This window comes from Rhinolophus sinicus, linkage group LG09 (genome assembly GCF_036562045.2).
Source record: "Rhinolophus sinicus isolate RSC01 linkage group LG09, ASM3656204v1, whole genome shotgun sequence".
Classification (NCBI taxonomy): Eukaryota; Metazoa; Chordata; class Mammalia; order Chiroptera; family Rhinolophidae; genus Rhinolophus; species Rhinolophus sinicus.
Window position 1 is genome coordinate 94,241,763 of NC_133758.1, and position 18,553 is coordinate 94,260,315.

At 32.9% G+C, this 18,553-nt stretch overlaps 1 protein-coding gene across 1 annotated transcript in view; it reads right to left on the reverse strand.

Moving 5' to 3' along the window:
• MEOX2 (mesenchyme homeobox 2) overlaps positions 1-18,553 on the reverse strand; it is a 65,243-nt gene that overhangs the window by 2,994 nt on the left and 43,696 nt on the right. Inside the window, exon 2 of the mRNA XM_019727117.2 lies at positions 11,641-11,813. Coding sequence (XP_019582676.1) covers positions 11,641-11,813 — 173 coding nt within the window. The remainder of the gene's footprint in view (positions 1-11,640; positions 11,814-18,553) is intronic.

Below are 18,553 nucleotides of genomic sequence, written 5' to 3' on the forward strand. Positions count from 1 at the left end.
TTTTCTAGCGATCACTATTTCAATTCTGTCATAAATCAAGTTTCCATATATACACAGCTCTATTGATGCACTCAATTTCCCTATCCCTGTGACAAAACCAGCCTTAATTATTCTAACTTTCTAATAAGCCTTTATTATCTGTTATAGATATTCTACTGTTTTATTCTACTCCAGAAATATTTTGAATATTCCCCATTTTCATTTAGAAGCAATCTCAAAACTTCTGTAAATGCACAGTTCCAAAGAGAAAGTAAAAAGAAATGTAAATTCCCAAAGATGCATTTATTTTAGTTTTCTTCAAGTTACAATACCCCAACAAAATTAGTACAATTTTCTCAGATGCTTGCACCAAAAATTATTTAAACTGACACATTTCTCAGCTCTACCTTTTCAGTGGTCTTTTAGACCATAAATAAAATCTTGTATCATATATTACCCATACATATGTTACAGCAAAAGAATAAGAAATTACAGGAAATAAAAGAATAAGAAATTATAGGAAAAGACTGATGAATAACTTATATAGTAGAAGAAGAGTGAATAAAAACTAGCTGATGGGTGCCCATGTATTATTATTACTTAATAACCAAACATAACTACTGGGGCTAAGTAACCATACTAATAGTTACTTTTTATGCATTATTTTTAATACTCCCAATTTTTCCATACATTTTAAATGTTATTCCTATTTTACAGATGAGGAAGTTGAGACTGAAAGGTTACATGAGTTGCTTAAGATTACATAGATAGGAAAATGTGGTACCAAAATTTAAACCTGGGGCTTTGTTTGGCTCCAGATTGTGCTTTTATTATTTTTTATTTATTTATTTATTTATTTATTTATTTATTTATTTATTTATTTATTTTTTGCTCCTGTTACATTTCAAACTCCTACTTTTTAAGCATTTGGGACAGAAAAGTAAAGCATACAAAGTGTGTGAACTCCATCCATATGATTACTATCATTCAGGTAATTCTCCCACTCTACATAATTAGGTTTGTAAATATGACACTATTTTCCTGTACTATAATTTAGGTAATTACACTACTCAATTTAATTACCTTTGCAAGCTTGACATTGTGTGTTGCATTAGATCTTTTCCACATGAATTGGGTCCTACCCCTGGCTTCATTTCTGACTTACTGCGTGAATTTAGGAAAATTACACTTTTCTCTGCCTCAATTTTCATATTTGTAATATTGGGATAATGAGCCTTCCAAGATTCTGTATAGGGACATTTTCTCCATGGACAATTCCAGATGGAAGAAACACATCATCATCATTGTCACCAAGAGTTGAAATATCTAGTCAAAATAATCTTGGAAGAAAATAGGAGGAAGAGATTTCTTAAAATCTACACTTACTTCCTTTTCTGGGAGAAGAGGTTCACTAATTCTACAATACCAGTATAAAACATGTTATGTGCAATTCTAAATGAAAAACACTGAGAATATGGTATTGATTTTAGAAGTAGTGCAGGCTATTTTGTGTTGTTTTCTATGTTACCATGTAAAATTTTGCCATTTCCATTTTTTTAAAACAGACTGATAAAAGACTTCATAGTTTTCAATTATATATATATATATGCATATATATATATATATCTTTCACATGTATATATCTTTAGAATGCATTTATCCATATGCATGTATGTGTGTATATATATATATGAAAGCATTTGATAATTATATAGTAATTCTAACACATTTATATACTATTTTCTTTAAGGTTTAGATTACACATTTTATACTGGAACTCCATGAAATTAGTAATGGAACACAAAAGGAGCAACAAATACATGATGGGTACATCTTTTGAAAATAGGAAAGAAGAATGAAGAACTTCAAAAGTCAAGGTATCCAAATTTACTTTTACACAGTATAGTATAAAATATTGGGGTGGATTGAAATAAGGAGAGGAAGATTTTTGAGACAAGCATACTCATATGTTTATATACTAGTATCACATTATTAAAAATACATCTACAAAAACAATCAGATAATTTAAGTTAATATTGCTATAACAATAGTAATAACAGTTGTATAAATAAAGAAACTCATATTTAACTTAGTGTCACTATATAATCCAATTTAATCAGTTGGATTGAAAAAATAGTTTTTGTTCTGTTTTGTTTCTAAGGTAGCTAAAGCATAGTCATTCAAATTCTTTTAGGGCTCATGATATATCACAGGAGAACACAAATGACATACATATCTTTGTTGTCACACCATTTCCTAAGATGGACAGAGGCAAATTAGTTGATAGAAAGTTGAAGCTATATAATTACATAACCCACATTTATGTAATATCATAAACGCCTGTTTTTTGAAGAAATAATCATAATACCAACATCTGGATGAAAACTGAATATTTCAGCAACATATCTAGATGTCTGTAAACATCTGGAATGTATAGATTTGATATTCCAACTGTTTCCATTTGTATCTGGAAACTTGAAATACTGTAGACATTGTCTAACAGATATTTATTCACATGTTTAATATGTGAAAACATAAAAAGAGTAATTGTATAAATACCATTTTCAGATTTAATCATGTCCCCTGTGAATAAATTTGGTCATGGCAGCTCATCTGGTAAACCCAATGTAAATAGGCCCTAGTAATACAGTAGTAAAGTCAGTAGTTGAACTGAAAAATTAGAACCAAAAATGTTCTTTAGGGTCGTGATAAAAAATGGGGAAAAGAAAGCTTCTTTACTCTTCCTCTCTCCACAGATAGGTTTGTATTGGATTAAGAGAAGGTATCCTCAGCTATTTCCAAGAAGCCCAAGGGAAGGAGCTACCACTGGACTCTGTTGTTTCTACAGTAGTGCAATGTAAGATTGGATGGTGGCTGTGTGTGTGTGTGTGTGTGTGTGTGTGTATGTGTGTGTGTGTCTTGGATGATGAAAAACATTAGGACATATTTCATGACCAAAGATCGAATTTCTGTTTGGAAGACTGTCTGTCACTTTTATCCTCTATTTTAGCACAATGTTTATGACTCGAGAATCACTTCCCTACCTCTATAATTTTTAGTTTCAAAGCTTTTCTTTGTTTTCCCTATTTGGAAAATTCACTATTGTAGTTGTAACACGTTGACTATTTTACATGTTTTTAAACAAACCGAATACACATTAGCCATTGGCAGCCATGGAAAATTAACATACTGAACAAGGAATAACTTTTCTGAGGGAGCAAATGATATTCTCCATAATAAATCGTAATGTCATGGGTACTATTACAAGCCAATTGTATGTATTACATTCTCCTTTCCAATAATGAACCCAAACTAAACTGTTCATGTGGAGAGCAAAGTTCTTAGAGGATTGACAGATTCCTCTTAATTTAACCTTTCAGAAATGTCATAGTACTAATCAATACCCACAATTATACCTCTTCTGTCATACCTAATGAAATTCAATTGAAATGGCCTATTTTATTAATCTTAATTTACATGAAAATTCACTTCTCCTAATCCTATTTTTTACACAAGATAAAAAATGTACGTTTTAGTTGTTTTAAATGAAATATTATTTACCTGAATATTATTTACCTGAATATATCATGTAAATATTATTTACATGAATAAATGACTTCAGCAAATCTGAGTGGAAATATTAAAACTAAATCAAGCAATTTTCTTCCTTATTGTGTTGGAAAAAAAAAATCCTGAATAACAATTCTTGAATACATGAAATTTGTGTATTCTGAACCACTATTTGTACTTATCTTATTCAAACTCCTGAGATAAACTAGAATGATAGCCTTTGTTCTCATCATCTTGCCTAATCTCTGGGATAATGTTTAACAGTAGTTAGTAACATATGATAAGTATATCCCACTTTGATTAGTGGCCTCTAATCTAGCCATTGGCTAAATAATGGGAAACTATCGAATATATATCTGGTAGAAACATTAGGAACTCATCATTTTTATAGAACAATAGAACACTGGCAACTCCTATGGCTCAATCTAACTAATATTCTGATTATTTCTATACAACTTTAAGTTCAATATCAGAATATATGTGAACTTTCACTACAAATTTATTAGCTCTAAGAACTATCTTCTTAGATCCAAGACTTTTATAACAACTTATAATGATAATCATTATTATTATATGAATATACACTGACCACAGAAAATAGGCAATAAGTTCAATAACTGGGAAAAGTTCAAAAATTAAAAAAAAAAAACTATTCAGCATAAAACATTAGAAGTGATAAAGAGATTTCAAGTTAAACATCTTTCCTAAATTGTATACACATCTCTGAGTTTTTCATGAGGTGTCATGAGACTAGTGAAACAAATTGGTAGAAAGTCGTTTATAGCCAAATTATCAATAAATTGTCTGGTTTTTTTTTTTTAGAACTGGGTTTATTATTTTATAGATGTCATAGAACACTATATACACTGCTCTACATTCATGCCGCATTTAAGTAATAGAAAATCTCTTTAAAATTGAAGATGCTAACACAAACATTGTACCAGCTCCTCAAAATTTCCAGAACTATCCTAGTTTTAGAATTTTTTAGTGACATAAATTTTAAAAAATAAATAAATATATAAGAATAGTGTAGAAAGAAGCAATCTTTTATAGCAGATGTTTTAAAATATTAAATGATGATCTGTGCTGCAATGCATGATGTGTTTCAAAATGCTGTTGCTTTTGTACCCATGTGTTCATTGCATCATTATTCAAGGTGGCCAAGACATGAAAACAACCAAAGTGTCCTTCGATAGGTGATTCGATAAAGAAGATGTGGTACATACATACAATGGAATATTACTCTGCCATAAGAAAAGATGAAATACTGCCATTTGCGACAACATAGATCTTGGGATTATCATGCTAAGCAAAATAAGTCAGACAGATGTAGCATACAAAACTGAAAGCAACAAACAAACAAGAAAAACAAACAAAGAAACAAAAACTTATAGACACAGACAATACTTGAGTGGTTACCATAGAATAAGGAGGGAGGGAGGGTAACAGAAGAGGGAAAAGGGTGTCAAATATACAGTGATAGAAGGAGAGCTGACTCTGGGTGGTGAACACACAATACAATATATAGACGATATATTATAAAAATGTACACTTGAAACCTAATTTTACTAAGCAATGTCACGCCAATAAACTTAATAATTAAACAAATAAATCAATAAAGTTATTGTTCATTAAATATAATTAATATATATGTTTTCTTTTGAGGAAATAGGGAAATAAAATGTGGCAAATTCTGAAATTGATGGGAAGAATTATCCTTCTTTCATTATATCAGCTTGATTAATGCTTACAGCAAGAATCTAAAGCAAATTTCAAGAAAGTTTCTAAAATAAGGATTATTTTATATGTCTGTGTATATACAATACAAAACACAAATATACATGTATATGTATGTGTGTATATACATATATATGTATATGTGTGTGTGTGTATCTATGTCTCTATTCATATATCCAACAACTTTAAAAAAATACATTCTTTATATATTCTCTAGTCTGGTTCAATAAGGATAGGGCCTTATTTTCCTGAGATATTTTTTCCCTATATTATTTCAAACTTAGATATTTACATTTGCAAATGGTTAGAGAAGAATTGCTTATTTGTCAGTCTTCTACCTTACTCAGCTAATATTTCTGAAAATTAATTTAGGAGAGGATTATTTCATTGGTCTGTTCCTTATAGATCTTGGTGTATTAAAGATCTTTTTAAATTATTATTTTTTAAAAAAACATAGACTTTGTTTTGTGGAACCTAAGGCAGGGTTAAATCTGGCTTTTAGAGCTCAGCACACACTGTCAATATGCATTTCTTTAAAAAAAAAACAGTTTTACTCAGGAAATATCACTTTTCATTTCAAACTAAGATTCTGTCCCATATTCCACGCTGTGCTACCCCCATATTCCACTTGGAGTCAAATCATGTTTAATCTTTCAAAATAGCAAGCACACCAGGACTTAAGCAAAATAAATATGTTACTCTAGGTGACTGTTAGATATTACTCTAAAGAAATGAGAAAATATTATAAAATCACTGGCTACACAGGTAGTCTCGGATTACCTTGAATAGACAATATGTCTGGTCATGCAGACATAATTTATTAGCTAAATAACTAAAAGTATTCATATAAACTTATAGAAATAAACCTGCAAAGGAGCGGAATTATGTAAAAAGCTGAGCAAAAAACAAAACCCCTGCTTATTTGGCACACGAAAAGTCTCCTTTATAGTCATCCAAAAAATGGATGACTATTTTGAAAACACTTGGCATTGAGCCATTTAATGATTTATGAGTAACAAACAAAACATAATCCCTGTCATTTCCACTAACGGAATATGATCCAACTAGGTAGGATTTTCCATTTATCTTGGCAGAGGTATCATGAATTCATTCTCTCTTCTGGTAATCTCAGTTTACAAATCTGCAACATTGCACCTTTGATTAGTTCAGTCAAATGATTTTGTGAAATGGGTCTCCCATTCTTCCTATATTTGGCAGCCTTAACTCCATAAAAATGTCAATTTTGTCACTCTTTTTATAGTTTCATGCAGCTGCCTTCTCTCGTCTTCCCACTGTGAGATATTAAAAATTTGGCGGGAGCTTTATCCAAGTGTATCTGGATGAACAAAAAAGCCAGAATAAGCTTGTCAAATTTAAAAATACCTTGGGACCAGAGGTCTTTAGACTGACTGGCTCTTCAAAATATTTCAAGTGGGTCTGCCAACTGAAGATTATTAGCTGTTGATTGAGAAGGGTATATATATGAGAATATGTTGTAATCTGGAAGCTGTAAATTAGAAGCTGGAACATTACTGGAGTGGTAACTGTTCTGCAAAACAGTATTATGTAATTAAAAATATTTGAAGCTCAACTTTGTTTTAGTGTTTCCATTTTTATTTAATATCAAATAAAATAACTTTCTTTAATAGCTATGTGGTAACATGGAATTCCTTAGCAGAATGAGCCTCTTTTTCCTCTTCTTATTTTTCTCCTTCTTTGGCCAGATGGAGTTTAAAAGAGATTATAGATTTCTCTGACTTATAAAAGCATGGCACTATGGAAGACACAAACAAAAATCTGACTTCTTTGTGAGATTGCAGAACTATTCTTTACTTAAGGATTTGAAAATTCAAGTCCTAAGTGATATTTAACAATTTAACATATCTCACCTCTTTTCTAAAAGGAAATCTAATTATTATTATGAATCTTTATAACCACGTGTATATGGCCCATCATAAAATGTAAGGTAGGTATATTGACTGGTAATATAAGAAAGGCAAAGTTATTTACAAACAATATTTCAGTTATATATATATATATATATATATATATATATATATATATATATATATATTTTTATAGGCCATTAGGTAAATTTCTTAGAAAAAAAGATGTCTAAAGACTACTTCTGATTACAAATTAAGTTTTCATTTAGGAGAAAGATATTCCTATAAAAAATTCTGCTATAGATTGAAATTATTTAATATTTGTTATTTTCTGCCTTTATATTATATATGTATGGATTCTATTTCTGTATTTGAATCTTGAAAGGCTTTTTTAAAAATCAAGAACAGATATTTTAGGAAACTGAAACTCTATTAAAGTTAAGGAAAATATTGCACAATATGGAATTAGATATAATATTGTTTTTAATATACAGTTTAAGTTACTTTACTAAGTCTCATGTTATTTTAATGTATAGAAAAGATAAGGCTTGGAGAATAGAAATGAAAACTGCATATGTATAATTAGAATACTTTACATGTGGAAATCCTATAAAAAATAGTGTTATTTAAGAATTTATAGGGTCAAGATACACATTACATGAAGTATGTATGGCATTATTACGAAATCAAAGTAAAATAGCTGTATCACAATTAAAAGAAGATGAATGAAGATGACTCTGTTTATATGTCTGTTTATAACTTTAAAATCCTGACCTTAAGAAAGTAAACGAGAAATATTTCACTGGGATGGTATCTAGGAGGAATACATTTTCAAACCTTCAAAGGGTCTAAAATTTAGCAAAATTGGTAATTGACAGCATGCAATATTTTTCTGATAAATTTAGCATAGTAAAATTCAGCCCATAAAACACAATTAAGCTTTTAGAGTTTTACTTTAAGGTACTGCATGTGCACAAAAGTGTTGAAATAAATGAACACTCGGTATAACCAGGAATATTCTCCCATACAAGCCTGTCATCCCTCTCTTGTGACATTCAGCACTGATCAGTTTTTAATACTTGCTCAATTTTTGCCTCTTCCATGAGTTCTAGTGTAGACTTGTCTAGCTTATTTTAACAAAATTTTATTTCTAGAATCTAGCTCAACAAATACAGAAGAATTAATTCTCTCTGCTTGGCATAGCACATATATTTTTTTTTCCCCTCAAATGATAGTTGTGTTTTATAGTTTATGTTAAAAATTCTTTCACATACATATGGCATATAAACTTGAGAAAGAGAAGGTAGTTTTAATTTACATTTTGTGCTTTGGGGAGATTGTTACTTGCCTAGCAATACAAAACTCTAACTGGCAAATCTAGGATTTTTGTTCAGATGTTCCTCACAACAATTCAATTTTCTACCTAAAAAATAGTGGCCCTCTAAAGACTTATTTTGGGTATTTAGATTCCACATGCATGCATCTCCTTTTTATACTGATTTGCAAAACTCCAAATAGAAATTTACAGGACAAAATAATCTTCTTCACAACACCAAATTTTCAATTATTTGAAAACTTCATTAACGCTCAAGTTTTTTTCCCCCTTTTGAGGCCATAGTTAGATTGTTTTAGTAACAGCCTCTAACAAAATTTGTCTTCCTTCCACTCTCGTTGGTGGGCCTCTCCTACACTGACACTGAGCCTGATCAAAGGACTAGCTTTAGACAATGGACCTTAGTAAATATGATGCATGCAGAGGATTTGAAAACTCTTGTACATTGGAGTTTTTTCTCTAAAGACTCCTGGGAAACTTCTACCACCATGTGAAGAATCCTAGGAAGCCTAAAAGAAGATGAAACAGAGACATGCTGTCCCAGCTGAGGCTGCCTAGGCCAACCAGTTTAGTCACCCACCAGTTGACTATAGTTCCATGAGGCATCTAGGTAAGGCCAGAATTAGAACTGTCCAAAAGAGCTCAAGTCTCTTGTGAGCAAATTAAAATGTTGGTTATTGTTTGAAGTCACTAAGATTTTTAAATGTGTTTTGGCACAATAAAGTTAAAACTGGTACAAAATTGAAAAGGGGCCTTTTAAAGAAACAAATATTAAAATTGTATATGTATATAATTTTGCATATTAATTCTTTCCCAACAATGGCAAGCCAGTTAAAATGAAATATCCAGAAGTAATTTCAACATTCCCAAGCCAAATTTACAAAATGGCTTCTAAAAAGAAATTATTCTTTTTTTATGTTTTTATTTTCTTTTATTTTTATAATAATTAAAGCTTATTGGGGTGACAATTGTTAGCAAAGTTACATAGGTTTCAGGTGTACAATTCTGTAATACATTATCTATATATCACATTGTGTGTTCACCACCTGGAGTCAGTTCTCCTTCCATCACCATATATTTGATCCCTTTACCCTCATCTACCACCCCTCTCCTGCCTACCCTCTGGTAACCACTAAACTATTGTCTGTGTCTATGAGTTTTTGTTTCTTCATTTGTTTGTCCTGTTCTTTTGTTGTTTTCAGTTTTATATACCACATATCAGTGAAGTCATATGGTTCTCAACGTTTTCTGTCTGACTCATTTCGCTCAGCATAATAATCTCAAGATCCATCCATGTTGTCGCAAATGGCACTATTTCATTTTTTTCTTATGGCAGAATCGTATTCCACTGTAAAAAGAAATTATCCTTAACCAAAAGTGAAACCTCTGCTCTATGATCAGATAATGACAAGTAGCCATAGGCCATCTCCAGAAGAACAAGCACAGAATCTGGACTTTTCTCCTGAGTAAGAGCACGATACTGCATCTCATCATTTCTGTAGATTGGAAGCAAACCCTAGCTTCTTATTTCTTTTATGTATCATATAAAACACGGTTGCATTTCCTAGAATTCATTGTCTCTATATAAGAACATTAATGTGTAGTTCTCTTCTCCCTTCTTTTTTTAACTTCTTCTATTAAAAAATAAAAATAAAACATGTGTCTGATGATGTAGATTTGGGATCCTGTTTTCCAGCACGCCAAATGTACACTTATGGAGAGCATTTTGTACATGAAATTCAAGAGAAGGAAAATGTTGTGCTCCATAATTTAGGTACTAATCATAATATTTAATAAAAAATAAACTGTCAATAAATAAAACCACATAAAAGTTTGGAAACCGCATATTTCCACTACCCTAAAATATCCTACCACAAAGCTGCGATATAGAAATTAGCAGAGGAAAGCAGATGACTTAAGAAATTGGATAAAATTACTTATTCTCCTAAGACAGTATTCATTTGTACACACCCTGTTGATATTTCTTTGGTTCCTATGGGATCCCTGGAGGGTGCATACAGTGAAAGAGGAAATGAGACTCTAGTCCTAAGAGTGCCAATCATAACTGCACTGTCCATAAAGATGTTTGCGTTTGTCTTTCAGGAATGTTTTTCTAAAGATTAGCAACTGTTAACCATCAGTATGTCCAATTCTCCCAGGACAAATCAGAATCCATACAAGAGTGCACTGGGAGTACTTGTGAAGCAACTCACTTGCCATGCAAATAAATTTCAAGAAAGAACCTAAAAAGTAATTAATTTAAACATATTATTTAGGTCTTATTAACTGGATTCCACAGAGCATTAATAATTTCAAAGTGTTCCCTAAATGAGTAGGTACCAGAATTTTGAATTTCTGAGACCAATATAACTTCAAAAATATTTTGGGTAATGGGGTAGAAATATTTACCAATGATCTATGTGCCCTTGCTCCCATCATTTCCCAACCCTCTTGAACTTAAGTGGCACAATTGACTATTTCCGGACATTAGAGCATAAATGGAAGTGACATGGGTCATTTCCAGGTGAAAACATTTAAAGGTCAATGCATGAACCTCCAACTCTTTCTTACCTCCTGTGGTTACCAAGGATACCACATACTGAGATGCCAGAGAGTCAGACTGGGTCCATGAGTGATGATTTGGAATGCTGGACTTGTAAAGTTAGTATAGACAGAACAAATTATCAACCTTTTTGGTTATGTCATTGAGATCTGGGAGTTAATGTGTTACTGCAACATAACAAATGCTATCCTGAGCAGCAGAGGAAACTAACATAGGGTTGTCAACTTTCTATTATGCCAAATAAGGAGTTTTTGAAATAGAAGCAAACAAAATTCCTCACCACATTCCATCATTATATAAAAGAAATAATATTCTAAAACCAAAAAAATATAAAGGGCACAATCACAGAATAAATAATGATTCCTTATACTGAATCAATGTAGTTTTCCTTGAAACATCCCTATCATATCCTTAATTTTATTTTGCTGGGCAAAAACTTCATCATAGAATAGAACACCTGTCTTCCAAATGGTATGTAAGAACCACAGATCTAGATATTTCAAAAATCACAAGAGAATATTGTTGACCCAAAGCAATTCAAAATACCTTATCATGACAATGTGTGACTTTACCTGTCTTTCAGTGAGATCCAGATTCACAGCTATCTCGTATCGCCTCAGTCTGGTCAGATAATTATGATGGGCAAATTCTGCTTCAAGTTCTCTGATTTGCTCTTTGGTAAAAGCTGTCCTTTCCTTCCTGGGTTTGCTATTGACTTCTGACTTATAATTTCCTTCCTGGGAGTCTGGAAAAAAATAAAGTAAGAGAGAATAGATTGAGTTCATTCACTTAAACGTATTCAATCACATTACTCCTATCAAAAACATTTATGCAGGAACTACTTTTTCAGGTGCTATGCTAGACATAGGGAAAATAGAGACCAAAGACAATAAGACTGACCTCACCTCAACGGGGTGAGCTTACATATTGTTATTTTTTTCACTGCACCCTGAAGTGACTCACAAGCTTAATTGGGGAAATGTCCAGTTTTTTTTTTTTCAATTTTAAACAAATATTTAACTTCTCTTAATATGCTATAATAATAAGATAAACCAAAGCCTCTCTAGAAATATTTTTAGATATAAAGTTTGTCTAATAAGTTGTTTAGCATATATACTTGAGGTCTAAGTATGATTGAACAAAATAATCCTAAAAAAGAGTGGTGACTTCAGCAGATGAGTGTTTGAGCAATTCAAACCTTTTGCAACTGCACCGTAGGTCAGTTCTAGCTCAGGCTAAGCATATGTAAGTGTGTGTATGTATATATTGGCCTTTTAATTTCGATTTAAGTTCACTCTCCTTAAGGGCAATAGTAATGCTCTTTTTTTTTATTTTGTGTAATCCTTAGTCCAACGTGAAATCTGCAATTAAATTGTGTTTATATAACTCAAATATGAGCAGAGTTTAAAATTCTTTTTCATTATATATGAGATAAACATAAGATGCACAACGCCTAACATTAGCTATCCAAACACCAAATCACACAATGCCATGTAGAAATAATAATAGGTTAGAGCATAGCATTCAATTTTTCTTTTTAAGTGTTTGAGACATAATTAACATATAGTCTTTTAATATTTATCTGCATAATATCCCAGAGATGTAGGTTAGAAGACATTCTTAATATACTGAAGAACAGAATGTGTACCTATAATAGAAAAAATAATGCCACATAAACCAAGTAATAGGTAATCATACCAGCTCTAGTAATTCGTGTCAAATTTATCCTCAGTGAAATATCAACATAATCAAGGTTAAATGGCATGTGTATGCTTTCCTGAAAATTATTTCAGTTTTCTAAATTTTTGAGCATGTACATACAAGTAGTGATGTCTTTATCGGGTGGGAGTACAATGAACTCTTCTATGAGACCAAATGAGAGCAGTGATTAGGAAAAATGATGGTTAATCAAAGGTTACAAAGAGTGACATTTTAATTTTTTTTTAATTTACAAATGCAATAGTGGTGGGGCTTTATGAAGGATCTTTTCAGGCAACATTTGTTTATTCATTGAATGATGCTTAAATATGGAAAGTACCGAGAGAGAGAGAGAGAGAGAGAGAGAGAGAGAGAGAGAGAGAGAGAGATTTTTTTAAATGCTCTCTTTCCTTTCTATATGACTGAGGGAAGTCTAACTGAAGTCAAGAGGCCCCTGTATAATGACTATCTACTAGACAAAGCTCTCTAATAAAAATAATTTTGTTTTGACTCTTACCAGAATCTAAGCTGGCCAGATGTAAAGATTTCTAGGTCTAGTAAGAGCAGCACCAATAGGTTTGCACCAAAATGTTGGCACGCTGGCCATTCCTTTTCCTCTGTGGGATGTTTCACTGACTGGTGCACTGGCATTGTCAGAAAGTCTTCAGAATTCACTGACCACATTTCTGGGCTTGTCATTTACCTGCTGTTGACTGGCTCCCCACGTTGGCAGGGCAGGCAAGGCTTTATCCCGTGCAAAAAGTGGTTTGTGATATGTCACGCACAGGCTGACTGTACTTTATAGTAAGCCACTGGGACCAGATGAGTTATGATGTGTGAGCTCTCACGTAGGCCGTGTTTATTTACCAATTTACTAATGCCAACTCACCTGGCTCTAAGTGGAACCTGCAATCCAACTTTTTTTTAGCTACAGATTTGCCAACCTCCATGTCTTTGGAGCTTTTAGCTATTCTGGTATTGTGTGAGCAAAACTTCCCAGTGATTGCATTTTTAAAAAATTTTTCCACTGGCTATTCTGGCAGACTGCAAACTTAGTCACAGCCCAGAATATTCAGATAAGTCCCTCTCACAAGGATCCACGTTCTCACGTGAATCGAAACTATTTTTGCCAATTTGGAGCCATGCTCAGTCTATAATCTGTGGCTGATTATTCTTCATGTGGGGACAATGCTCTGTTCCCTTTAGTAAAGCAACTCTGGAAACTGACAGAAAAAACAGAGCATTTTTTCTCATGAGCAATTCAATTTGAATGATTCATGGTTAACACATTCCTTTATATAAGCATGAATGAACAAATTCACATTGAGAAAAGCCTATTAATTTATATTTACTTTTGAAACCAATTTCCTTTAACTTTTGTGGTATTCAAAAGTATTTCAAAAAATACTACAAATACACACACACACACCACACACACACACACACACACACACACACACACAAAACGTCGGCCAATGCTTGAAAGAATGTCATGTGTAGTGGATCTACACACATGCCCATCGTAACTAGAAACATACAATGGGAGGTTTATACTTCCAGTGACTGAATTTAAACAAAAGACTGGCTATAATTCAACATTTCAATCCAAAAGCAACTTAATAAATGCCTGAATTCCAATCCAAAGTAGCTCATGAAATGAAATGCAGTGACTAAAATGACAAGAACTGTGCACGCTTACATTTACAATCACCACAAGGGGAATAATTACAAGTATATGGTAATTAACATGACAAAGAGCGGGATGCACTTCTTGACTTGGTTACGTAAGAGAGAGAATGTCCAGGTAGTTGAGGTCGCACCAGTATGAATCAATTCTGTGGACACTTTTATCTTTGTAACTATGATTCTATTACGGCTTTCAAAATGATACTGCTATTTTTGCTTTCCTATTGAAAACATCCTCCTTGGAATTTCATTTCTAGACTTACATGTCCTATAATACTGAATTAAAAAAAAAAATTTAACTTTTTTTCCCCCACACTTTTCAAAACCCAGGATTTGCTGACACTGAGGCCCCTACTACTATCACCTGACCCGCTTTTCTTTGGTGGAAAATGGGTGGGAGCCTTGGACGAGGCTTTTGGCAAATTGCACATCAGCTTCCATCTGTTTCCCAGCTGTTTCAACCGAGGCAAAAACTCCCTCCGTTTTCTTCAACCTCCCATATCCTATGCCAAATGGTAGGTGTTGAGAGGGGAATCTGGAAACTGCCTTCCTTTCTTCCCTGCAACCACAAACAAAATGTCGCCATCTGTACAGTATATTCCACTGTAAAATATTACAATTGTTGTTTTTCGTCTCAGATACTTTAATGCACATGTGGGCGCACTCTCATACTCCCTCCCTGCTTGGAGGAAATGTTGACTTATGTGTTCAGGTATACTTGGCAGTCCCAGTTCCCTAACCTTTTGCTCCCTGGGACTATGCTAATGGAAGAAGTCTGCAATACTTCCGTGGAGGATAAAAATTGCCCTCCAAGGATCAGTTCTGTCTAGCATTTAGAACTTCTCCACATGTGACTTTTTATTTCCCCCAGTACAAGAGGATGCCAAAAGATAATAATGTTTTATTGAAGACAAGTAAGGTGAGGGCTAGGTCTGTTCACTAGTGGCACAGAATGCTTTTTAGCAAAAAAGAAATATTAAAGTATGATGGAGTATATTGTCGGCTACCTTGGGTAAACTTATTAACTTGTTTAAATGAAGAACATAATTTACGTATGTCTGTAAAATATCAAAATGTAAAGGAATGTCTCTACAGCTTAGACTAAAATAAAGTTATTTTATATTCTGAAGAAAGAATGACTACGAAGCCACAGTCTAGTTTAGTCTGTTGCAACGTTGTGTATCTATGTTTTTGTAAGCTATTCAAAATGATATTCTCTTATTATTAACAAAACTGCACAAATAGGAGGTACAGGAAGCTAATAATTATCTTTACATAGACATAGGAATTGTAGATGAAGGCAGGGAAATGTATAGAATAATTCTACTGATGTTAGTAATTTCCACATTTAAAAGGGAAAATTGCTTTCATTTTGGGGAATTTATCCAACTTGCTACCCCAGCTTCGTAATGAGTGGGCATTTCAGCCTCTCCAGTTCTTTTTTTTTTCCCCCTCCAGGGGTCTTAAATCCTCTCACTGATCCACTCTCCAGATCTGAGAACCACAGCCATAGTGAGCTACTATTACTAATGAATGTGTCTCTTATACACTGAAGTGTGTATGGGGAAAATGGGATTGAAAACCACCACGCTAAATCTAGAATAGAAATTAGCACTGAAAACTCCCATTATTTCTTGAAACTTTGATATGAAAAAAGTATATCTATGATAATAGTTTCTCTTTACTTATAAAGCAAACCCAAATTTCAAAGACAAAAAAAAAGGGGGGGATTTCCATTTTTTAGTACTAGTTTAGCAATAATAATAGTAATGATGATAGTTATATTCAACATGCAAAAAATCATTCCACAGGCTGGACCAGTGATTGTCAATTTGTGGCTGTACTCTTTCACCATCCAGCCTCCCTGCTAACTGCCTCCTTGATTATTCATGGTATTGTCTAATATGCTTCCAGGGGTGAAATAAGTCAGATAAATCCCAATTTAGTAAAACTGAAGATATGCTCATTTTTATGAAATGTGTTTAGCCAATTGTATGTTTTGAACAAATACTTTATAGAGGATATTTATTTCTGTTAAAGGCACTATAGGTGCCTCATTATAGGTGGGCTATAATGAAAGATTAAGTGCGTCTAGTTAAACATTTTATGTGATAGAATACTTACTGTTATGTAATAGTAAATTTTAGTTTATAGATGTGACTTTTCCCCCACATATTTGGGCTTATACAGCTAACTTGTAAAGTGAGATGAATCAAAATTTAGTATAAATGACTGTGTCAGTATTTAACAATAGCTACCTATGTAACAAATATTACAATTGGTAACTTATTACATGATCATTCTACACAAAGTAATGATATAAAGGGAAAGAGTATGAAGACTTGAGATACTTTTTAAAATTATATATTTATAGATTGTATTTTAGAAGGAGAGAGACAGACAGACAGACATATAAAAAGACAGGCAGAGAGACAGAGAGACACGGAGAGAGAAAAAGAGAGAGAGGGACCTAATATCACGGGGTTGATCTTAAATTGGTCCCAATGTAAAACCTTAGTATGAATATGGATATGAATAATTTATAAATGTACACCTCATAATTTACATAAGCATAAAATATTCAGGCCTCCAAAGTCATCCACACCTTATATGTAGGTCTTTCCTGAGAGTAGGAAATGTTCTTGACCTTGGCATTACATTGCATTTCTGGGATAAACTGGCAACTTTCATAACAAAGTCTTTCTCTTGGCTTCATTTCTTCTCTACAATGTTGAGATAATTGCCATTACAGCAATCTTAGCCAATTTAAAATAGGTTCCTTGTCAATAACTAATTTCAATTCCCTACTTTTTGTGCCCATCAATATAAGAATCCAGTTTTAGTTTACAGCCTCTTCTTAGTGGAGTTCCCTTGTTTTTAAATAATGAGACTTTAAGGGTTGATTTTGTTTTAATTTCATTACCCTGCCTTTTCTATTATTCATTTACCATGCAGTTCTTTCTGACACTAAGAAGATGCCAACCTGATAGTTCTTCTTCCATGACATAGATACAAAGTGAAAAACACAAAGAACTAACAATGTTTGATGAAATTTATATCATGATTAATGTTTTGCAATTCAAAATATATTTAATATAAACAGTATTTTCATTAAAAGTTTAAAAAGAGGCCAAAGACACACAAAATGGGAATACAGTGCAACACACTTGAGTCAAATTTAGCATAGATTTAGTTCTTCTCACTAGCCAGTTCAAAGTATTTAACACAAAATAAAAAAATAAATAAATAAAAACAGTCTATGTCTTCTGGGTGAATGTAAACTTCTTCAATCTGGCTACACACGTCTAGGATTAGAAACTGGTTCCAGATGCCCAGAGTCAACTTTATGCCTCTTGCTTTATCCCAGAGAGGAAACATAAACTACAGAAATATCATGGCCACCCATCCAACAAAACAAGGCACATATAAATGCTTGGATTGTTCCTGAAAGCAAAGGACTTCACAAGGATCACCATTGGCACTTCCAATGGGATTAGGAACACCTACTGAAGAGCTTTTCACATGTAGCATTCCATTACATTCTTCCTGCTCATATTAGTTTAAAGAGTGCATCTTTCCTCTGAGATCCATCAAACAGTCTCTGTTCCTTTCTTACAATGCTTACCACATTCTTCACCTATGTGGATCCTTTATTTCCTCTACTAGAAAATAAGTGCGTGATGCCAACTATTTTTCTCATTTATTCAGCAGTTGGAGGTGAATTAAGATAATACTGGCATTCACATTTACATTTTGAAAAACATGCAGAATCAATAGACAAGGGCATGGAAAGGATGTAAACCTTCCACATGATTCCCCCATCCCATTCATCTCCTACTCAGTTCTTATGTCAGCAAGTGGTTTGGAGTTACATAGTGTTACTGTATGCTTGCGAGGATGAAGACGGAAAGAAACTCTTTCAGAAATTAGAGACAATAGGTAACTTGGCAGTGGTCAGAATTGTGACATTTCTAATTTACAACTGTCAGCAGGGCAAAAAAAACTAAGATGTCTTAAGACATCAGACAACACCATACACCTTCTGCAGTGAGGCACCAGGAAATTCAGTGCCAATTCTAGAAGTTTGGTAAATCCCTTGGA